At 44.3% G+C, this 23,057-nt stretch overlaps 1 protein-coding gene, 1 long non-coding RNA gene and 1 other non-coding gene across 4 annotated transcripts in view; 2 read left to right on the top strand and 1 right to left on the bottom strand.

The window, feature by feature from the left end:
• Nucleotides 1-93: 93 nt before the first annotated feature.
• The window catches only part of LOC106991883 (uncharacterized), a 49,527-nt gene continuing 26,563 nt past the window's right edge, over nucleotides 94-23,057 (top strand). The window contains exons 1-3 of one of the 2 annotated variants that reach the window (XR_009598333.1): nucleotides 94-161; nucleotides 7,527-7,588; nucleotides 14,926-22,402. This is a non-coding gene — a long non-coding RNA (uncharacterized LOC106991883). Of the gene's footprint in view, nucleotides 162-7,526; nucleotides 7,589-14,925; nucleotides 22,403-23,057 lie in introns of those variants that run through there. The other variant, XR_009598332.1, reaches the window with a different exon arrangement.
• Nucleotides 996-1,067, top strand: TRNAE-UUC (transfer RNA glutamic acid (anticodon UUC)). Its single transcript has one exon. It is a non-coding gene; the product is annotated as a tRNA-Glu (tRNA).
• Nucleotides 13,490-15,036, bottom strand: LOC101114841 (oncomodulin). The gene is made up of 3 exons (XM_027961775.3): nucleotides 14,976-15,036; nucleotides 14,227-14,359; nucleotides 13,490-13,775 (listed from the first exon to the last, which is right to left on the bottom strand). Exons 1-3 carry the CDS (start codon nucleotides 15,034-15,036, stop codon nucleotides 13,571-13,573), a joined length of 399 nt encoding a protein of 132 aa, XP_027817576.2. The 3' UTR covers nucleotides 13,490-13,570.

The raw sequence follows: 23,057 nt of genomic DNA, 5'->3' as shown, positions 1-23,057 counted from the left end.
CCTCCCTCGGCCCGCCCAGAGACAGATGCCGCCGGAAGACCGCACTTCCGCCTCGCTCGCCGTCCCCCCGGAAGTGGTTGCCGCCGGCCCGGAAGAAGAAGCCGAAGCCCAGCGTTCCCTTTCGGCGCACCCGGGTGGGTTCGTTCCCATTTGTGTTCTGGGTAGGTGTTTCTTCTGTCAGTACTGTAAGAGTTAAGTTGAAGTGAAACCGTTTTTGTCTTGTTTCCTACCCCCCCACCCCCCACCTTAGATTTCTGCCCTGGCTGAAGGCGAGGGTTGCATTTTTGAAGAAAAATGAAATGGGCCCTGTTTGTGCGAAAGGGATTGTGAAGGTGCAATGGAAGGCCCAACGTTTGGGGTGATAGTGTATTTAGTCAGGTAGCTTGACCGTTTTCGTTGTCCACAGGGTCCCACCACATACTTGTTGGTCTTTTTAGATCCCCGTTTGAGAGACTGTGACTTTGTGCCTCTCGCGACTTCTTTGCCTTCAGAGAGAAAGATAGCTGCAGGTGGGAGCATGGTGTGTGGCGAAGCGGGACCAGAGCGTGGCCTTCTCCCCACAGTGCCTGGTTCCAGGCTTTGGAACTCAGGGCATCGCCCTTGTCAGCCCTTGGGATTCACTAGGTTTGGAGGCCTGTGGGTTGTGGGAGCTGGAACTGCTCGTGACTTCTGATACTTGGAATTGAAGCCTTTGCAGCAGACCCCACGGCCAAACTCAAGACTTTAGTTTAGGTTGCCTTGTCTCTCACAGATTAGGTGTGAAAATAGTACCTCTTTTTCAACTTAATAGAATAGACCTTCATGTTTAGGGAGGTGGTGTTGGAATCTGGGCGTGAGACTGAACTGGGTACTTACTCTAGCTCTCACTCCCTGGGTGGAAGTTCTGGGACCCATTATGTAAGGTGTGTCCAGTCTCTGTGTCTAATATGTAAAATAACTAATAGTAAATGCTTTTCTAGTAGGAATTTCACTCTAACAATAAAATGAGTGGGAATTCCCTGGTGGTCCAGTGGTTAGGACTTGGTGTTTTCACTGCCTGGCCGCAGGTTCAATCCCTGTTCAGGGAATTAAGATCCAAAAGAGTTAAATGGGACTGTGATTGTATGTATAGTAGTCCCAGCCCTTAGTTGTTATTCAAGAAGATTGCTGTCATTACTTGCTCTTGAAAGACTCCCTCAACCAGCTTGCTTTAGTGTATGATAGTCTTTTGTTAGGAAGACATGTTTTGACATTACAGTAATAATTTTCAAAGAATTTTAAGGTAGCAAAATCTCCTTTCCCCCTTTTATTGCCCCAAAGTCCATGGAAACTTCTACAAATTAGACAGAGCTACCCTGGTTGAATGTGAGGCTGAGTGGTAGAAATGAGACCTAAGAAAACCTTCTGCTGGCCTTTTCCAAGAGCTGCCCCTCTTCCATCTCTGTCTACTTGAGGAACCCTAAAGCACTTGTATAGGACCCTGCGGCTCCAGGGAGCATAATTTGAGAACTCCAGGTTAAAGAATTCCTTCCTTTGTCTCAGAGCAAACGCTTTTGGAAGAATGGTACAAGGAGCCTGGGGCTTAGGTTGAACAGCCGAATTTTAGTTCTGATTTGTCACTTGCCATTTGTATGACCTTTGATTAATCACTTAACTTCTTTGAGCTCCAGTTTCTTCCTTTGAAAAATGAGATTAGTACCTACCTCAAAGGAGAACTGCAAATATTACATTAGATGACACATGAAAGTACTTTGTAACTTGCAAAGTACAATTACAATAAAAATGTGGTAAGATAACATTTTATTGCATTCTCCCCAGTATGCCTTTACTTCCTGTTTACTTTGCATTCTATGCCCCAGTCAGTCAGTTGCATTGATCGCCACAGGAGAGAGGTGATACAAAAACAAAATAAACAAAATCAGAAATCGAAATGCTTTTAAATGCTTTTTAAGTTTCAAAAGCTAAGGAAGCAAGAAAGCTTAGATAGTGATGCATCCTCCTTTTTCACAGTCATAGGGTGTGAGGTGGGTGGAGTAAGGATGATAGACACTTAGATGTGTTTGGAGGTCTCAGAGGAGAGAGGGTGTAGATGTATACCTTATTCCTTGTGGAATGGGGAAAGTGGCAGGTCTTGCAGAGTGCCCCCTCTGTGTCAAGCGTGATGCACCAACAGTAGAATAGCCATGGCCACATGAATGTCTAGGCGTCTAGGCAGTAAGTGCTGCTTGATGCAGGAAGCAACTAAATGTTTTACTTGTACACGGAAGTAATTCACAGAAAGCCAGACCTGAGAGGCCGTAAGATTAGAACAAAGAGAAATTAGCTGTGGCTAATTTCACACTGCTGAAGTCCAGAAGATTGGACAGGAATGAGCTTGACTCAGTGGTTGCTTGTATGGACTAACCACCAGATACTCCTTTCCCATGCAGGGCCTTGCATTCCCCACTTCTTCTGTCAGCCAGGGAAATAAGGGTGAAGACGAGGCTGAATTCTTGACATTGTCCTGAATTATGATTCTGTCTCCAAGCAGGACGGGATTCAAATCTATGTCCAGTAACAGAAATAGAAGATTAGATCCAAATCATTGAAAAAAAAAAAAAAAGGAAAATTAGATCTTTTGCACAAAGAATTTGTGAACTCAGAAGCAGGGGACCAAGATGGAGATGTAGGAGGCTTCTGATCTTCCCTCCTTCCCCAAATGCAGTGAATGTACAGCTACAGACAGAGCAATTTCATCTGAGAGAAATCCAGAGACCAGCTAAATGTGAGTTGAGACTCCCATATGTGAGGTGAATGAGAAAATACCCATAGCAAAATGGATAGGAAAGTCTGAGCCTCACCCTCTGCAGCACCATACAACTGGGAGGGAATCTCCACCAGGGCTTCCCTGGTGGACTCAGATGGTAAAAAAAAACCTGTCTGCAATACAGGAGACCTGGGTTCAATCCCTAGGTTGGGAAGAACCCCTGAAGAAGGGAATGGCAACCCTCTCGAGTATTCTTGCCTGGAGAATTCCATGGACAGAGGAACCTGACTGGCTACAGTCCCTTGGGTCGGAAAGATTTGTCCAGGACTGAGTGACTAAGGGGACGACAGAGGATGAGATGGCTGGATGGCATCACCGACTCGATGGACGTGAGTTTGAGTGAACTCTGGGAGTTGGTGATGGACAGGGAGGCCTGGCGTGCTGCAGTTCATGGCGTCGCAAAGAGTTGGATACGACTGAGTGACTGAACTGAGTGACTAACACACGTATACACCCCCAAGGAATGGGCCCTCACGTTACTTGGCTTTGATAGTCAACAGGGTTACTCACAAGTTCCAACGCACGTAGTTAAAAAAATTTTTTAAATAGGTTCAAGAGCACCCATTGTGGGTGTATACCTGGACTCAGTGCCAAGGGAGTAGATTGCTCTGACTGTATGAATTTCACTGTCCTGTATCCTGAAAGAATATCATTAAGGTAACGTTGGACTTAAACTGCATGTTAGACGAGATGACCCAAAAAGACATACAGAGAACATTCTATTCAACAGCAACAGAATACTCATTCTTCTCAAACACACATGAAACATTTTCCAGGAGAGATCATATATTATACCACCAAGTAAGTTTTAATAAACTTGAGAAGATTGAAATCATATCAAGCATCTTTTCCACTGACAAATGGTATGAAACTAGAAATTAGTTACAAGAAGAAAACTGGAAAATTCACAAATACGTGGAGATGAAACAGCATGCTTTTGAAGGACCAATAGGTCAAAGAAGAAATCAAAAAGGAAATAAAAAATTTTGAGACAAATGACGATGGGAACATACTGTACCAAAACTTAACTGGATGCAGCAAAAGCAGTTCAAGAGGGAAGTTTATAGCAATAAATGCCTACAGTCAGAACAAAGATTTTGAATAGACAACCTAACTTTAAATCTGAAGGAACTAAAAGAAAGCAAACTGATCCCAAATTTAATAGAGGGAAGGAAATAACAAAGGTCACACTGAAAATAAATGAGATAAATACTAAAAAGACCATAGAAAATATCAGTGAAACTAAGAGCTGGTGTTTCTGAAAAGATGATTAAGATTGGCAAACTTAGCTAAACTAGGGAAAAGAAAGAGGACTTAAAGTCAGGAATGAAAGAGAAGACATTACAACTGATAATACAGAGATACTAAGGGTCACAAGAAACTACTATGAACTATTTTACATCAACAAGTTATATAAGCTAGAAGAAATGGATGAGTCACTGGAAATACATAGCCTACCAAGACTGCATCATGAAGAAAGAATCTGAACAGACTAATTACTCATTTGGAGATTGAATTAATAATCAAACACTTCTAAAATTTTACAAAGCCAGCATTATCCTGACAGAAAAAGATACTACAAGAGAAGAAAATGACAGCCAATATCCCTGCTGGATATATATGAAAAAAAAGAAAAATTAGCAAACTGAATTCAACAGTACATTAAAATGATCTTATACCATGATCAAGTGGAATTTATTCCAGGGATGCAAGAATGGTTCAGCATCCACAAAATCAGTGTGACCTACCACATTAGCACAATGAAGGATAAAAGTCATATAATCATTGCAATAGATGGAGAAAAGGCGTTTGACAAAATTCAACATCCTTTGATGATTAAAAGCTCCTAACAAATGGGATATAGAAGGAATGTACCTCAACATAATGAAGGCCATAAATGATAAAACCCCAGCTCACATCATGTTCAACAGTGAAATGCTTACAGCTTTTCCTATAAGATCAGGAACAAGACAAGGATGCCCACTCAAATTGCTTTTATTCAACATAGTTGTAAAAGTCCTAGCCTGAGCAAGTAGGCTCAGTATTTCTTTTTGTAAAGAAATATAAATGTATCCAAGTCATAAAGGAAGCAGTAAAATTGTTCCTGCAGACGACATATTATATGTAGAAAACCCTAAAGACTCTACCAAAAACCTGTTAGAATAAACAAATTCAGTGAAGTTGCAGGATGTATAATATCAATCACACAAAAATAAGTTGTGTTTCTATACACTGACAGTAAAAAATACCAGAAAGTGGAATTAAGAAAACAATTTAAAAGTATCAAAAAAAAAACTACTTAGGAATAAATTTATTTAAGGTGAAAGATCTGTGTACTTAAAATTATAAAACTGGTGAAAGAAATTGAAGACAAACTAAATGGGAAGATATTCCGTGTCATGGACTGGAGGAATTAATATTGCTAAAATGTCCATGCTACCAAATGATCCATAGATTTAGTGCATTACTGATCAAAATTCTAATGATATTTTTCATAGATAGAGAAAAACAGGGAAATACAAATTAAAATCACAATATTACCTAACACTAGGTAGTTTTATTTTAAAAAAAAGAATAAGAGCAACTGCTGGCCAGGGTGTAGAGAAAAAGGAACTCTGCTGTACTATGAGTGGGAATGTAAGTTGATGCAGACACTATGGAAAACAGTATGGAGTTTCCTCAATAAAAAAACCAAAACACTAAACTAAAACTTGAACTACCTTGTGATTCAGCCATTCCACTGTGAGTATATATCCAAAGGAAGTGAAATTATCTGAAAGAGATTTCTGTACTCCCATGTTCATTGCAGCATCATTCACAGTATCTGAGGTGGAAATAACCTAAGTGTCCATTGATGGATGAATGCATAAAATGTGACACGTATGTACACAATAGAATATTATTCAACTGTAAGAAAGAAGGAAATCCTACCATTTGCATCAACACGGATGAAACTGGAGGGAATTATGCTAAGTCAAATAAGCCAGACAGAGAAAGACAAATAGTGGGTGGTGTCACTTTTATAGGAAACCTTAAAAAAAAAAAAAAGTGGAACTCATAGAAACAGAAAGTTGAATAATGATTGCCAGGGACTGGAGTAGTGGTGGTGAAGGAAATAAGGAGAGGCTGATAAAAGTTACAGACTTTTGTTTATAAGATGAATAAGGAACTTCGCTGGTGGTCCAATGATTAAGAATTCACCTGCCAGTGCGAGAGACACGGGTTTGATCCTTGCTCCGGGAAGATCCCACGTGCCATATGGGCCGATAAAACCCATGCACCACGATTACTGAAGCCCACGTGCCCTGGAGCCTGTACCCTGCAGCAAGAGAAGCCACTGCAGTAAGTAGCCCCTGCTTGCTGCAACTGGAGAAAGGCCCTGTGCCACAACCAAGACCCAGCACAGCCATAAACAAATGAATGAAATTATAAGATGAGTAAGATCTGAGGCTGGAATGTGAACATGGCGACTACAGTTGATAACACTGTATAATTGAAATTTGCTAACAAGGTAGAATGAAGTGTTTTCATTAAAAAAAAAAAAAGCTAAGTGTGAGGCGATGGATGTGTTTCTTACTGGTGGGGATCTTTTTATAACGTGCGTATGTAAAATCACCATGGTCTACACTTTAAATATATCACAATTTTAAATGCCAGTTACACCTCAATAAAGATAAGGAAAAAGAATCTGTGAGTTCAAAACTCCAAGGGAATAAGTTAAGGCATTGTTCCAAGTTAAGAAGTCACAGTTCAAAAAAAAAAAGTCACAGTTCCAGGATGGGAGGTTCTGGACGTGTCCTCACATACGTCTTTCTCCCTGCTAACGAAAAAAGTGAGCTTATAGATGGTCAGACCTGATTAGAGTCATCATCTTGTTCCCATTGTCCAATGCAGTGCCTGCCTTAAAGGATACAGTATGTTGATGGATGAATTACGGAGGTAGGGAACAGGGACAATGGAGATATGCACTTCCCTCATTCATAGTTCTGTCTGCTGCAAGCTGTGCAGACAGAGCTCGGGTCACAGGCTCGTTTGACATTAAAGTGAGTTCTCTCCTCCCTACACTCATCTTAGTACTGAGCTCCAAGAGGAAGCTGTTGAGAAGAGGTCTGGGTGTGATACATACATCCAAGGCTACCTGTACAAAGAACCACTTCCTCCCGCTCTGTTGGCAGAAATATCAGACACCTGAGTCGAGTAATCAACCTTTTTTTCGTTGACTTAGAGCCCAGAAACCGTGTCATTCCAAGGTGACCTTCATCCTGAGGGTACATCTCTCTCCTGCAGTTAAAATTGCCCTTGATCTCCATCTCTTCCTGTGATCACTTGTAAAGGATCTTCCACTTGTAAAGGATTCTTTTATTAAAAAGTGAAAAATCTGAGGCAGTTTGGTAAATCAGTATTGGAAAGTGAGAATCATCTAGGAAATATATATTTATATACATGTATGTTATATATAATGTCATTTTCAGGTATAAATTACAGGTATGTAATTATGTAATAAATACAATCATAAATACAAATATGTATATTACAGGTATTATGAACCAGTGAAGCCTGGTTCAGCAGTCTCTATAAGGCTCTCGCCTTCATCTGATGCTGAAGCTTGAATTCTGCAGAACAGACAGGCAGGAAGGGAAGACGGATGTAAAGAGAGTGAGGATAGGCTGGAGCCCCTGGGAATAGACTGGAACTTCTATTAGTCTCTCACTGCTCCTGAAGCTGGATTTCTTTGTCATAGGAGGAAATGCTTCTGGAGCTGGGACAGAACGAGATCCCCACACCACGGAGGGGAGCCAGCAGGTAAGGTACTCCCACACCAACCTCCAGAGCATCAGTATCACAGCTGCTTCACTGCCAGCCTCCAAATCCCAGGCAGGATGTCTCCTGCTGCCCACCCTAACCGGATGCCTGCAGCCTAGGCAAGATGACAAGTTTCAAACCTACCAAACAGCCCCCGCCAAGGTTTGCTACAGTGAGGTGGTGGGTAAGCAGGCATTTGCTACCTCTCTGTAGTCTCAGATGTATGTTTGAAATACCTTATAATTTGAGGTGTGAATCTATTTACATGCATTGTAGAACCCCTAAGAAAAATGATGTCAAAATCCACTCCCTTCCAAAAGAAGTTGACTTTTTGAAACCAGTTAAAACATTGTGTAAATGAATAGCCTTTCCAGTGAATAAGTTAACAGGCCAGGTGGAAATGATCTTGGTGATTCCAATTTCATCTGTCTTCTTAAGTGTTTGCAAAGTAATACCATACCTTAACATTAGCAGAAGAGATACCAGATAGGTTTTTGCTTGAAATTGGATTCCCGAGTACTCATTACACAAAATTAAACTGTAGTCATTGTGCAGAATTAACTATGTAGCTTGTAAACCTGAACAATTCAACAAATATTTCACATCTTCACTGTTTTGCTACACTTTGTGTTTGAGCTGGAAAGAGCTGCAAAAACCTGTATGTTAAAATAATTGTATAAACATAATGTGCAGAAGCTGAAGCAAAATGCTAACTAATATTAGTATTTTAGTAATTTTCTTTAGTCACAACAATTAAGCACATACACAAAGCTGCCTTTGAGATCGTATTCCATTCAATTATAAACTACTAAATTATAAACTCAAATTATAGTTGTACAAAGCGTCAAAGCCACTGATGCCACCCTGTTTTATAAGCAATTAGGAAGAATAAGACACCAAGTTTTTCAAATCTGTGACCTAGTGGGCAATGTGGGCCCTCATTTCAAAGTCAAGATATCATCATTCTACTGCTGAGAACATGTTTTCTTGAGGTGGGTTGTTTGTGTGAATCCTACGTTTGATTTTTCATTTTCTCTAGTTGCTATGCTCCCCCATCTAAAAGCCTGCAGGCTCATCTCACTGGTCTGTACCCCTACCAGCTGCAGAGAACGGCTGCTAACATTTTGCTCTATGTCCTTTTGCTTTTTTCTTTCCCATGAGGCACGTATTGAATAGGACCCATTTAAAAATGAATTGCTGTGTACAATATTTATATAACGACTAAACTAGGGTAATTTTTGAAAATATTTTCTTCTTTTCAAATTATACGTACTGCTAAAATTTGGAAATGCCAACGTTTCTACAAAATTTCAACCTAGATAAATAACTCCCAAAATAAAAAGTGCTAATTCACAAATGTGTCCGAATGCCTGGAGTTGTTATTACCTGCAGAGTGGAATACCCCCTCCCAGTGGAAACACCCCAGATCCGAAGAACACAGTTAAAAATTAATATGAATAAAGACCACTAAAGATTGTTTCACTTAAGCGTACCAGCCGATACTTTTAGGTGTTAAATACAGAGAGATGGCTCCTTTTGTTTGCTAGTTGTTACCATTGACAGAGACTTTGGAATTAAGTGCCTAAGACTGGGTTAGAAAAATGAAAAGGTAATGTAATTGAAATGGGCAAAAATAGTTTGAATTATACTTTTGAAACAGTAAAGCAAAGCAAAGTTTCAGTCTCTCAGTCATGTCTGACTCCTTGTGACCCCGTGGACTATAGCCTGCCAGGCTCTAGTCCTAGGATAGAACTAGGATAGAGTTCTCCAGGCAAGAATACTGGAGTTGGTAGCCGTTTCCTCCTCCAGGGGATCTTCCCCACCCATGGATCAAACCCGAGACTCCTGAATTGCAGGCGAATTCTTCCCTGAGCCATCAGGGAAGCCCTTTGAAACAAGTAGAAAGAACACAATTCATTAATAACTGTCTGTGTATGGAAAACATGGCAGTTCATCCTTTTGTATCCATCCATCCTCTAAACAATTTCCCCAAGACATTCAGAACATGGGTATGACTCACTGGCACAGTGTCCCCTGTGAGTGTTGGTCACCCTGTCGTATCTGACTCTTTGTGACCCCATGGACTGTAGCCTGCCAGGTTCCTCTGTCCATGGAATTCTCCAGGCAAGAATACTGGCATGGGTTGCCATTTTCTTCTCCAGGGAATCTTCCAGACCCAGGGATTGAATCTGGGTCTCCTGCATTGGCAGGCAGCTTCTTTACCATCCGAGCCCCCAGGGAAGTCCCCTGGGTGCTCTGAACAACCCCTCCAGTGGTTATTTCCATACAGATGCCCTCTTGACAGAAAAGAAATGAGAAGCCCACAGTCTTTACCTTGCTGGGGTGAGGCTACTTCTGCTGCTCCAGTGGGTAATGGATTGCTTAGTCAGTTAGACTGTCTAAAAAGCAGCAGCATTCACCTTGTTTCTTCGAGGCACATGGTGTCCAGAGCCCGAGGGAGGAAGGCTGCATGATCATACTGAGTTACTTACAGGCTCTCCCTTCAGAACTGTTGGGATGAGGGCCCTTACCTGGGGAGAGCTAGTGGAGTGAACAGAAGTGTCAGGAGGGTTCGAGTGTCCACGTGGTGTGGTGGTGGCGGACTGCTTTAGGGATCAAGCCTCCTGGGGCGTCAGAATTGGCCTGGAAGGCCCTCTTGCCGGTACCTGGGAGAAACTGTCACATATCCAGGGAAGCTACAGGTACAGAGGAACTAGCCCAGTTCCTTCCGGGAGGGGTGCGGAGGAGGAGAGCATGAGGGCACAGCTGTGCAAAGGGAGGGGGAGCAAGAGAGCCGGCCGTGAAGGGACACACTTCGGTTCTGTGGCCCTCCCCAAAGAGGGCTTCATTTAGAGGCTGGATTTCCGCAGCTTGAGTCTTCTGAAAACAGCCTGTGTGGGTTTTGTCCTTTCTTCCCGACGTGCATGTGTGCGCGCTCAGTTGCTTCAATTGTGTCCCACTCTCTGTGACCCTGTGGACCATAGCCCCCCAGATTCCTCTGTGCTTGGGATCTTCACAGCGAGAATACTGCAGTGGGTTGCCGTGCCCTCCTCCAGGGGGATCTTCCCGACCCGAGGACCGAGCTCGCGCCTCCTGCACCTCTTGCATTGCAGGCAGGCTCTGTACCGCCAAGCCCCCAGGCGAGCCCCTCTGCGTGACTTAGTATTCTTCAAATCAGTACACTTTCTCTTTCCCTCTGGGTCTCTCTGTGTGGCGTGCGGGATCCTAGTTCCCCAACCAGTGACTGAACCTGTGCCCCATGCGTTGGGAGTTCAGAGTCTTAGCCACTAGACTGCTGAACCATCAGGGAATCCCCTCAGTATGCTTTCAAATGTCTAGTAGCCTTATTCTAAAGCAGCGATATTAAAATACAGTTTGTGCTACTTTAATCTTTCTGACACCTATCAAAATAAATACATGGCTATCACATCTAACAGTGTTGGCCCCTGCCCCCATAAAATCACCTTGAGACCCCCTTGTAGTACAAAGCCCACACTTTGAAAATCTGCTCTGCCACAAACTCCAAAAAACAGGAGTTTGAAGTAGATAAGCCACTCAGCAGGATGGCAGCAAACCCAAGAGGGGCCAGGGCACTTGTGAGCTTGGGTATCGGGGTAAGAAGTGTGAGCTTGTAAACTCGCACTAGGAACGTGCCTCAGTTCCTCCCAGGAGTCCTCACCCGCAGAGTCAGCCCGAGAGAAGAGCTCAAACCTGCCACCTGAAGTCAGCCTAATGAGAATATCCTGGCTTGAGGTTGCCCCACCCTAGTGAAAGACCTGTAACGGGAACCTGAGTCTCACCTCAAATGTTCGGGCAATTCTGGGTGTAGCTGGTTCAGTTGGTATCAAATAAGAGCCAGGAAAATGGTGGCTGAGAAAGGAGAGAGGAGAAGGGAGAAGGAGGAGGCAGGTGAGGCGGGAGGGGGAGAAGGGGGTGGCGGGAGATTTGGTCAGAGCCCGCAAGTCTCGGATAGCCTGTTTTCCTAAGGGAAAAAAACCAGCTTGAAAATATGTCTGCTTGTCTCAGCCAGCACTGCAGGTTTCCTTAGCTTTAGGGCCATTGTAGCCTTGCACTTTTCTGTCTTGTACTATTTGCTTTTACTTAAATCTCTCTTATAACAACCTAACACCCAGTAGCAGAAAACACATAAGCAAGCGTGACTTTCCGCTGGCTAAAATCTCTTCATAGGCGTTTCAGACCCAGATAAATCGCTGAGAAAATCCTAGCCTGATGATGCCATTTATTTGTGACTGTTTTTCCTGAACCTCCTTTCCCTGTGTGCTTGTGCACAATGCAAGTGAGGATGGCTTAGTGCTCGACTAAGACCAGAAATCTTCCTGAAATTCTTCCCTCGGTCTTCAGATCGCTTTCATCCCTCATGGAGGAAGAAACCACACCCACACATCAGCAGATGATGAGAAAGGTGTCTTTATTGGGTGATTTTTTTTTTTTTAAGGCATTTTTGTCTGCTGAGGGCCTTACAGGAGTCATTAGGGCATACCCACCACCAAAAAGTCACAGATGACTGTCTTACGACCTCACTAACACAACGGCCAAACTGTAGAAGCATTTTGGGGGAAACTAATAAATTAAGGGGAGGAGGTGGGGGGTCCCAATTCCTGGGGCTTTGGAGGCCTTCCAGCTGATTCTAGCTCCACAGTCTGGGCCCTTTAAGAATGTACCATTTCCTGGAATTCTAGAACAGAAGAGGTGAGAACAGGGTCAGCGGGGAAGGCTTGGCACTTTACAGACAGGCTACTGCCACTGAGGGTGCTGAAGAGGAAAGAGAGCCAAGCGCATTGTCAGATGAAGGCCATGGCCCCCTCCAAGGGCGCAGAAAGAAGAAAAGGTGTCCTGACAGCCTGCGTGTTCCATTCTCCTGCCTCATCTAACGTAACAAACATCTTTAATTCTGCATCAGAACCCCTTGTATTAGAACTTGCCAATCCAGTCATTTCTCTTTGACGAGAAATGAATTCATCGTAGCAGCCCATCATAGTACCTGTGCTCACTCAACCTTTTGTCTGGTCAGTTCAGGACAGAAAAGGGAGGTTTCCTCCTTCTGTTGGGCTATTTATTGTATATTTAGGAAACATTTGATGGTTTGGGATTTTGCACTAACTCTTCTCTACTGGACCCTAACCTTGCCCCCCAAATTTATATTACTAAGAGAGAATAAGGGGTGGATGCTACAGAGTGAAGCTGAAAACTAGGATTTGCTTTGCATTTGTTGGTAAGCTTTGCTTGTTTGAAGTCTTTCATGAGTAAGTTTAAATCTATCTTCCCTTACCTAAACTATTTTTCTGAACTGTCCATACAGGCTGCATTAACTCCCTTATAGTAAGTGATAGTGGTATCATTTTGAGTAGATTTTTTACATTTTAATTAGTACCACCATAAGGAACACACATAAGTTCTGAGCTGACATGCACGGAGTAGGTAAAACATGTGGTAACATGACAGAATCAGATGAAGATAATCCTCCAGACACGCAGTTACACTGAAATTTGAATACAGGGCTCTGCACCTAGAAGGCTGAGCAAATGGCGATTGATTTACGTGTTCTCTTAGTATTGCCTCCTTGTTATGCTAACGTCCAGGAAAACATACTTCTTTAAACCCTTGCAAGCTAAGATCCTTTCCTGCTCAAAAGAATCAAATAGACACTTTGGTATGAGACGTACTTGAGAATGTCAGTTCTTCCCTTATTCAGAGAGACTCAAGTCCCTGGAGTCTCCTAACTGCTGGAGATTCCTAACATTATTTTTCAGGTGCATCAGGGTGTCTTGCAAATAATGGGCCAGGCTAGTAGCTAGTACCCTGGTCAGGTGAAGGGTATTTTCTGGTTCACAGACAGTGATCAGTGGGACTACCTTCTATGGTATATCCCCACGCCAGAGTCTTGACATAGATCATTTGCATCCTCACTTTACTTTTCTGGATGAAAAGACTGAGGCTCAGCAAGCTGAAGGTAGGGGGTGTTTAACCTATATTTGTCTGACCTCGTGGCCTAACCGCCCTGCCCCGGATGCCGGCTGAGCTCAAGTCTCTCCTGCCGTGTGCAGGTGTGAACTTACCATCAGCCCCGATCTTCCCGTCTCCGTCATTGTCTGCAGCTGCCATCAAGGACTTGGTTTCTGACTCGGTCAGTTCTCTAGCACCACTCTCAAACTTCTGGAGGAAAAACCTACAGGATAGTGAAGATTGAGGGGAATGTTTTTAAAACCCACACACATTTCTGTGTTCGCCCCTTTCTTTTTCTCTTGAAGCAAACCATCTGTTCCCAGCAACCACAATAATCAGTCAGGATCTTAGCAAGCGAAAGTTTCTTTCATTGTCGAGACTAGTGGACCTTTTGTTAAAAAAAATTTTTTTTTTCAGAAGTTTGCTATTAAGTCGGTTTGCCAAGGAAGACTCCTAAGACTAGTGACTTTTTGTCCCCAAGTCTTTGGTGCTCATATTTAGTGTTTTGTGAGTCAGCGTGGCTGATTGACTCATGTTCTGCTCTTTTATGAGAATCTACTGAGTGACCAGCATCAGAGCTGGTCATTGAAAGATGCTGGGGAGGCTGGCCTCCACTGCACCTCAGCCCCACCTAACAATGTTGGGGTGCTGGTCGGGCTTAGGACAAAGCTCACTTCAGCTCATCTTCATCCAGGTACCCACTCTGGTCGTTGTCTATGAAACGAAAAACATCTTTCACCTGACTGGCCGACATCTTAGCGAGGCCCGAAGTCTGGAAGAATTTTTGGGGTTCAAAGGTATCTGGATCTGAAAAACAGAGAATAGGTTATTTTGACGCTCATTGGATTGCATTCTGTCTCTGGACCAAAGTGATGTTAACTTGGGATGTTAAAACTACTTTACATAACATCATTGAGCTACAGGGATGCTCTGTTTTAAAAAATCTTTTTTTGAAAGGCCAAGTAGGGCTGTGACTGGGTCTGGATTCTGAGGCAGCCAAGACCATCTGCCTTCATACTCTCATCTCCTTTCCCCCTCCCCAGATTTCCCTCTGCACTTGACTTTGTCCATCCCCCCTTCTCTGGCCTCCTCTCCTCTGTGTCTCCTGGTGTCCTTTATTCAGGCTGTGTATCCAAGATGGCAGCCCCACTGATCTAACTGGTGAGAGAAATACAGTCGTAGGATTCAGGCTACGGGGATCCACTGATTCCTTTCTTTCCCCTTCATGTTTAGTAAGTTTCTTTCACCATACAGAAAGGGATTCTATGCTCAGACCTCCTATTTCTGTCATGTAGTTGTCTAGTTAATAAGTTCTTCCTCGGATTCCCGTGCACTTGCAGCCAGTTTGCATCTTAATTTTTGTGACTTTTCAGGACCTGCCCGTGTGTGCGGGAAACCCACCGCTGCCTCGCTTCCCCCTTACCTCGGCACTCCTGCAGGGCTGCTGCAATGTCATCAGCACTGAGGACGTCTGTGATGCTCATTTTCCACCTGTTCTCACAGAACAATCGAAAAGTGGTCAATGCCCAGCAGGAACGGGCACATCTGGGGGGAGCACACCCCCCAGGCCCACAGAAACTGCACAATTGCTGAGAAATTTTAAGATGCAATAAGCGTATGACCAGCTAAGACATGATATCCAAATAAAAACCAGATACTGAAAAGATTCCAGCCCCCTTCATCTCAGCGTCCTCTCTTGAATATATGCCAAAGATGAAATTAAAAAATACAAACTGAAGAAAGATTTGATGCTGCTTTCTTGTAAAATATATATAAATATTTACATCATCGACCACTTATAGAGACATCTACAAGCCATTCAGAAGTAGACCATGCTACAAATGCAATGGCATTTTAGTACACCAGCCAGAGAAATGCACCATTGTGAGTTTCCCCTGCAGAAGGACAGAGCTTGGGCTGCCTGCAGACCCTCTACGGAAGGGATGCCCTTCTGTCCCAAAGGATGGCAATCAGAGACATCAGAAACCCGTTTAGCAGAGATCAAAATCCACCCGCGTGTCAGCTCCACGGGGAAAGAACCTGAGCACCACATGCACCAGCCTAAAATGAACCCATGCAGGAAGGAAGAGTCTGGGGTCTGGATGGTCCACCAGCTACTCACCGGTTTAGATTTTCCTCCAAGAAGAATCAGGGAAAAGAACTGAAGGAGCCAAAAAACAGATGCGCTTTTGCTACCTCACTGACGTACCTTATATAGGAATGAAAAAGCGATAGGAAGAACCTCTTAGATTTCCTTTTCAAGGATCAGGTGGACATAGCTCAGATGTCTTGCTTTACTAATTAAACCTTTTTTTTTTTCTTTCTATTTATATCTCAAAGGAATGTGGGTAGGAACAGCCAGTTTTCAAAACCAAACCTCAACGAGTCTTAACTAAGGTTTCAATTTTGCAAACCAACACTGCTGGCCAAGCATCAAGACACCAGAGGCCTGGTAAAGAGGAGACAGTGGTTGAAGTGAGGTAAACACATCTGAGGGGCCTCTGTCTGTTCAAAAGGGCTCCCCCCTAGATGTTAGTGGCTGCCATCAGAGGTAGGTCTGTTGTCGGCCTCCGAAACTTTAGATGTGTGAGGCCGACCTCAGTCCAGGGCTGACAGACTCAGGGTCAGTGTCAGATGGGTACAGAGACTCGTCCCACCAAGGGGATAGCACTGGTTAGATGACTTTCTAAAAAAGTCTTGACTTTGGTATTTCTCAGCTGTACTTTTTTTTTGATTGACATATAGTTGATTTACAGCGTTGGGTTAATTTCTGCTGTGCAGCAAAGTGGTTCAGTTATACCTGTATATACCTTCTTTTCTGATATCCTTTTCCATTACGGTTTACATAGGGTATTAAATATGTGCTATGCAGTAAGACCTTGTTTTTATCTATTCTGTATATAACAGCTTACATCTCCTAACCCCAGCCTCCCACTCCATCTTTCCTCCAGCTGCTTCACCCTTGGCCACCATCAGTGTGTCCTCTGTGAGTGTGATTCTTTTTCTGTTGCACAGACAGGTTCATTTCTGTCATATTTTATTAAAGGTATTGATTAATCTTTTAGGCTCTGCCGTGTCTTCCTTGCTGCGAGCGGGTTTTCTCCGGTTGCAGCGATGCGCAGGGTCTGCTCTTGGTGGCGGTGCACGGGCTTCTCACGCCGGTGGCTTCTCTTGCTGCAGGCACAGGGCTAGTGCGCGGGCTTCAGGAGCTGTGGCACGCGGGCTTAGCTGCCCCACAGCACGTGGGATCTTCCTTGACCGGGGATTGAACCTGCGTCCCCTGCACTGGCAGGTGCAGTCTTAACCACTGGAACACCCAGGAAGTCTTCATTTGTCCCATATTTTAGAGTCCACATATAAGCAGAATCATATGGTATTTGTCTTTCTCTGACTCCACTTAGTATGATAATGCCTAGTTGCCTCCGTGTTGCTCTCAGCTGTATTTTAAATTGCACCCACTAAAAAGGCAAAAGGGAAAATAACTACCCGTTCCCAACCCCATAGCTAAAATTTGCAGAAAATATATGAGGCCAGGACTTGGGACCTCATAATTTGTTTTTGTTTTGTTTTGGGTTTTTTTTGGCTTTCCGCAAACCTTTTATTGAGTCCTTATATGGCCATCACTGTGCTACTTTCTGAAAAAAAAATTATGGTAGAAAACATAGAACATAAAGTTTACCATCTTAACCATTTTGAAGTGTACATATAGTAGCGTTAACTACGTGTACGTGGTTGGACAACAGACCTCTAGGACTTTTTTTCTTTTTCTTTTTTTCACTGGGCCACAGTACTTGGGATCTTACTTCCCAGACCAGGGGTCGAACCCGAGCCCACTGCAGTGGAAGTGAGGAGTCTTAGCCACTAGAATGCCAGGGACCTCTCTCTAGAACTTTTTCATCTGACAAAACTGAGCTCTGCACCCAATGATTAAGACTCCCTGTGCTCCCTTCCCTTGGCCCCTGGCGACCATGATGCTGCCTTCTGTCTCTTAAGAGTTAAACCACTAGGTGCGCCTCATAAGTGGGATCGTCCAGTATTTGTCTTTCTGTGACTAGCCTCTGTCACCTAGCAAAATGCCCTCAAGGTTCATCCATGTGGTAGCATATGACATTTCCTTCTTTTTGAAGGCTGAATTCAAGTGTTTTAAAAGTCAAAACTGATCCCATGTTGCAATCGTAATTATTCAGTGTTTTCTTAGGGAAGGATCTCAGTACTCTCTCCTGGGGGTACAATCTGGACAGCCATCTTCAGTTTCCTCCCAGATATATTCCCCTGCTTCTACGCCTTTACTTTTGCTAGTGTTATCAGTGAAGCTTCTCTCAGGATCACCTACAGCTGTTTTTTTTTTTTTTTTTGCATTGTAAAAGATTTTTATTTTTTAATTGAAATATAGTTGATTTACAATGTTGTATTAGTTTCGTGTGTACAGCAAAGTGATATATTGGTTTTCATGTTCTTTTTCCTTATGGGTTCTTACAGAATATTGAGTAGGGTGCCCTGTGGTACAGTAGGTCCTTGTTGTTTGCCTGTTTTGTATATAGTGATGTATATAAGTTAATCCCAATCTCCTAATTCATTCCTCCCCCCTTTTCTCCTCTGGTAACCACAGCAGTGTTTTTTATGTCCCTACAGCATCTCTTAAATTACCAAACCTTAGGTCAACACCACTTCTGTCTTGCCCATATGATGTTGCCCCAGATGCCTAGCACAGTGCCTGACCGAGTTAGGTGCTTGGAAATTATATGATGAATAGATATATAAAAACAGCAAAAAGAATCTGAAAACAAAGATTACCAGACAGCATCCACTTGGCCCAGTCTTAAAAAAAAAAAAAAAACAGTTTCTGAAAATAAGTCTTAAGAAATTAGGTTGCTGACATTAAGTTGCCATAGAAACAGGCTGAGTTCTTTCTTTCTGTGGAAGGGTTTACAACTGTCCATAGAGAGAAAGACATTTTTAAAAATCTGCTCATTTAAATGAAAACAGCATATGGGTTAAACCAAGACACTTTAGATATTCATGCTGTTTTTCTGATAGAACCTAAAGATAAACAGAGACCCAGTAAATGATGTCTGAGTCAAGAATGTGACCAGGATTCTGACGTGAATTCCACTACGTGCCATCTGGGGATCAAAATGTTGATTCACACAGAAGGACACAGACTGTATGATTTCACTCCTCTGAGGTGCCTCAATTAGTTCTCAGTTGTGTCCGACTCTTTGCGACTCTAGTCTGCCAGGCTCCTCTGTCCATGGGGTTTTACAGGCAAGAGTACTGGCGTGGTTTACCATTCCCCTCTACAGGGAATCTTCCTGACCCAGCAATTGAACCTACGTCCGTTGGCAGGTAGATTCTTTACCACTAGTGCCACTTGGGAGTGGTCAGAATCGTGGAGACAGAAAATAGAAGGGTAACCACCAGGAGAGCAGGAAAGGGGAAGTAGTGTTTAATGGGGACAGAGATTCAGTTTGGGAAGATGAAAACATTCTGGAGATGGATGGTGGTTGATGGTTGTAAAACCAGCGTGGATGTACTTAAAACCACAGAACTGTACACTTAAAGTAGTTAGAATGGTAAAGTTTGTGTTATGTATATTTTACCATGATAAAAATTGTTGATTCAGTAGTCTTCCTTATTTCAGTCACCAGTTCCCATGAAAGAGAAGAAAGAAGCATTGGAAATAGACCTTAATTTGAGCCCAGATCTGTCCTTTATTAGCCCTGTGACTCTGGACCCCAGTTTCCTCTTTTGGGAAGCAGGAGTAATGCAAATACCTGCTCCATCAACTTCTCAGAGTTCTTCTGAGGATCATGGGGCCAAGTGCAGGTCTGCAAATGTCCGGAGGTCTCAGTGTCTCCTGGTGCATCCCACCCCGTCCTGCAACTGCAAGGGTATTTCATTTGCGTATCTGTTCCACTCGATTGGTAGGGACTTTCCAGAATGGAGGGAATGGATACTGGGATCGACTGGCACTGTTTGCAGTGGGAAGGCCGGCAGCAGGAAGCAGAGTACTTCGTGACTCCGTCCAGCTGTGCGCTTGGGCTCTGCTTCTGCCACAGGCCCCGGACTGTCAGATCACACTTCTCTCTCAGATATTTGACGCTGTCCCCAGTCACCGGTTTCTATCCAAATCCCCAGTGGGGCTCTTAATCCCACAGACTTCCCCTACTCTGAGCCCACACACCTGCTGATTTCGTAGCTCTGTAACGTAGTCTTTCCAGCCACACCAGCCTGACCCAGGTCTCATCACCGCCTGTGCCCAACCCCAGCTGTCTCACTGGTGCCTAACTTCTCGGAAGTGTCTGAGGCCCTCTGTTCAGTGTGTGTGTTGCTGTAGATAAAACACAATTGACTTCTGTCTTCTCTTGATGGATGTCTCCTCCTTCCATTTCTCAGCTTCATCTTCTCTGCATGCCCCACTGTCACCACGCTCATCCTAGCCTCCATCATTTCTTTGGGGAACAGCCGCGGAGGACTCCTAAGAGGCCACCCCTCATCCTCTTGGGCTCCCCTTCCAGCCTCACTCGGTGGATCTTTCCAAAACGCTAGCAGTGTCAGTTCCCTAGGGCTGCCCTCACGGACCGCGTGGCTTTAAAATCTGTTGTCTCCAGTTCTGGAGGCCAGAAGCCCAAACCGCGGCGGCAGCCGAGCCCTGCTTCCCTCGCAAAGCCGCTGGCGTTTGCGGCGTTTGCGGGCAGCCCTCCTTGGCTTGCCGGTGCATCACTCTGGGGTCTGCCTCCGTCACCCCCTGGCCATCTTCCCCCTTTGTGTCCTCTTCTTACAGGGACCCCAGTCATAATGGATCAAATGCCCGCCCGACTGTAGTAGGACCGCATCTTAACTAATTACACACCTGCAGTGACCTTTCTTCTAAATAAGTCACTGCATGAGGGATGCGGGTTAGGGCTTCAGCGTATCTTTTAGGGGGACACGCTTCAACCTAAAACACAAAGCTTATGGCTCCCCTCTGCCCCTTCCCCCTGACCTCTTCTGCCAGACCACAAGCCCTTCTCTGGGTTCCACTTGCTCTTGGAATAAAGACAAAAGTCCTTCCCACAGCCTTGAAGACCCTTCCTGATCCATCCCCTGCAGACTTCTCCAGCCTCATCTCACCCTATCTCCCACATCAGACCCTCAGGTTACCCACCCTTCCACCAGCCATGGCCTTGTTTTACTGTTATCTTTGCCTGGAACACTCTTCTCTTTCCTCTCACTTTTTAGGTGTCTCATACACACAGCCTTTATAGCTCTGCTCAAGCGTTACTTCTTCCAGGAAGCCGTCCCAGACTCGAAGAGTAGGTCAGACCCGACTTCAGAGGCGGTTGAACCACTGTGCTTCGCTCTCACCGTGCTTCTCTCAGCAGCAAATCTCAGCAGCTGCTGGTCCTTCTTGCTGTGGTTGCTTGAATCGCGTCTCTTGCCCTCTGGGAAGTAAGATGCACGCGAGGAGGGTCAGAGTCTATGTTTGCTCAAGTCTGTTTCCCCATGTGGATGTAAACAAAATGAGCACCGGCAAGGGCTATTAGTTCAGAGCATCCTGCAGCAAGGGAGGCACCATCTCTTGTGTTTGGCAGGGCCCCAAAGGCTGGCAGAGGAGCAGGAAGGTTTGACAGTGGAAAAAGAGGAAGAGTCAGGTATGCTCTGATAGGAGGCTGTCACCTGGGAGCAGCTGGAGCCCGGCTGATAGAAGCCGGACAACCTATGTGAGCATGTTGGGAGCGTGTTTGGCTTTCTCTGGTTGGTCCTAAGTTGGAAGCAAGGGCCAAAGTGAAGTGAGCTGTCAGGCATTAATCCAGTCTCCACTGTTTTGGGCCAGTTGTTACGGGCATTGGTTTGGCTTCCTGGATTACTTGCTGGAGATGGTGGTCTGATTTGCTACAAGTCTGACTGACAGGCTGGCTTCCACTGGGTGGTTGCTGCAGATGATGGGTCAGAGTTCTGAGTTCTCTTTTCATGTGTGCTCTGACCACTAACCTGTGAATCTAACTAAGACCAAGCAAGGCCAAATACATAAAAAAATTTTTTTTAAGTAGAGCGCTGATGCAAAGAGGAGTCTGCATAAACAGACCTTTCTAAAAGAACCTGTATCGTCTGTTAGTTCTCCATATATTTCCCAGTCACTTCCCAGTGATCTATTACCCCAAGAAGCCTAAACCCCCTTCCCTTTGTCTAATCACTTCCCCAGAATTCAACGTTCTTTGTTAAGATGGCATGTAATCCCCCAGCTTAATTGCATCTTTGTGTGTTACTTCTTTCCTGTGAACTCCCTGCAGGTAAAATAAAGTTTTACCTTTTCTCCTGTTAACCTGTTTTTTGTCAGTTTAATTCACAGGTCCCATGAACTGAACCTAAGAGATTGGAGGAAAACCTTTTTTTCCCTCCATGACAGCCCCATTAATCTCATCACTCTGTGTTTGGTTTCTCAAGAATGCTTACCATGGTCTGAATTTATTTGGTTTACTTCTTGGTTTTCTTGGAATTTCCTGAGAAGCAGGCGCTGTATGTGTGTCTGGTCCACCTTCAGCCCTCAGGGCCTGGCTCTTACTAGCACCAGGGGCTCCAGCAGAGGAGAACAGAGGGCCTGGCCTCATCTGGGTACGTGACTAGCTGTAAGGTGGGCCAGGTGGGAATCTGAAGTCTTAAGTGCAGCAATGTCCAGAGTCTTCCCTGGTGGTCCTGTGGCTAAGACTTTATGCTCCCAGTGCAGGCGTCCTGGGTTCAATCCCTGCTCAGGGAACTAGATCCCACAATGCTGCAAATACTGTTGAGTCACCAGGGAAGCCCACCCACCTGTTCCCCTCGATAATTGACTTAAGATCCAGGGTTAGTGTGGTCTGGACCTGTTTCCTTAGGGAGAATTTTTTTTTTAATTGAAGTATAGTTGATTTACAGTGTTAATTTTTGCTATATAGCAAAGTGATTCAGTTATACATATATGCATTCTTTTTTAAAAATATTGTTTTCCATTATGGTTTGTCACAGGATATAGAATATAATTCCCTGTGCTACACACAGTAGGACCTTTTTGTTTATCCATTCTGTATATAATAGCTTACATCTGCTACCCCCAAACTCCCAGCCCATCCTTCCCCCAGCCCTCCCCCCTTGGCAACCATAAGTCTGTTCTCTATGTCCCTAGTTCTGCTTCTGTTTCACGGATAAGTTAATTTGTGTCATATTCCAGGTCTCACAGATGAGCGGTATCATGTGGCATCTGTCTTTCTCTCTCTAATTTACTTCCCTTAGGATGATCATCTCTAGTTGTATCCATGTTGTTGCCGATGGCATTTCTGGTTCTTTTTCCTGACTGAGTAGTATTCCAGTGTGGCCTCCCAGGTGGCCCCAGTGGTAAAGAAACCACCTATCAGTGCAGGAGACGCAGGTTTGATCCCTGGATTGCGAAGATCCCAGGAGAAGAAAATGGCAATCTGCTCCAGTATTCTTGCCTGGGAAATCCCATGGACAGAGGAGCCTGACAGGCTACAGTTCATGGGGCTGCAAGAGT

The sequence above is a fragment of the Ovis aries genome, chromosome 24 (assembly GCF_016772045.2).
Source record: "Ovis aries strain OAR_USU_Benz2616 breed Rambouillet chromosome 24, ARS-UI_Ramb_v3.0, whole genome shotgun sequence".
Taxonomy (NCBI): domain Eukaryota; kingdom Metazoa; phylum Chordata; class Mammalia; order Artiodactyla; family Bovidae; genus Ovis; species Ovis aries.
Note: the sequence above shows the minus strand (reverse complement) of the source record. Positions and strands in the feature narration are given on the sequence as shown.

What these genes read in the sequence shown, in the direction of transcription:
- LOC101114841 (XM_027961775.3), bottom strand. Translation starts at nt 15,036, where the DNA reads ATGAGCATCACAGACGTCCTCAGTGCTGATGACATTGCAGCAGCCCTG. An exon ending in AGCCCTGCAGGAGTGCCGAG is followed by an intron (nt 14,360 to 14,975) that starts GTAAGGGGGAAG and finishes TCTGTTTTTCAG; the next exon opens with ATCCAGATACCTTTGAACCC. An exon ending in CTGGATGAAGATGAGCTGAA is followed by an intron (nt 13,776 to 14,226) that starts GTGAGCTTTGTC and finishes ACTATCCTGTAG; the next exon opens with GTTTTTCCTCCAGAAGTTTG.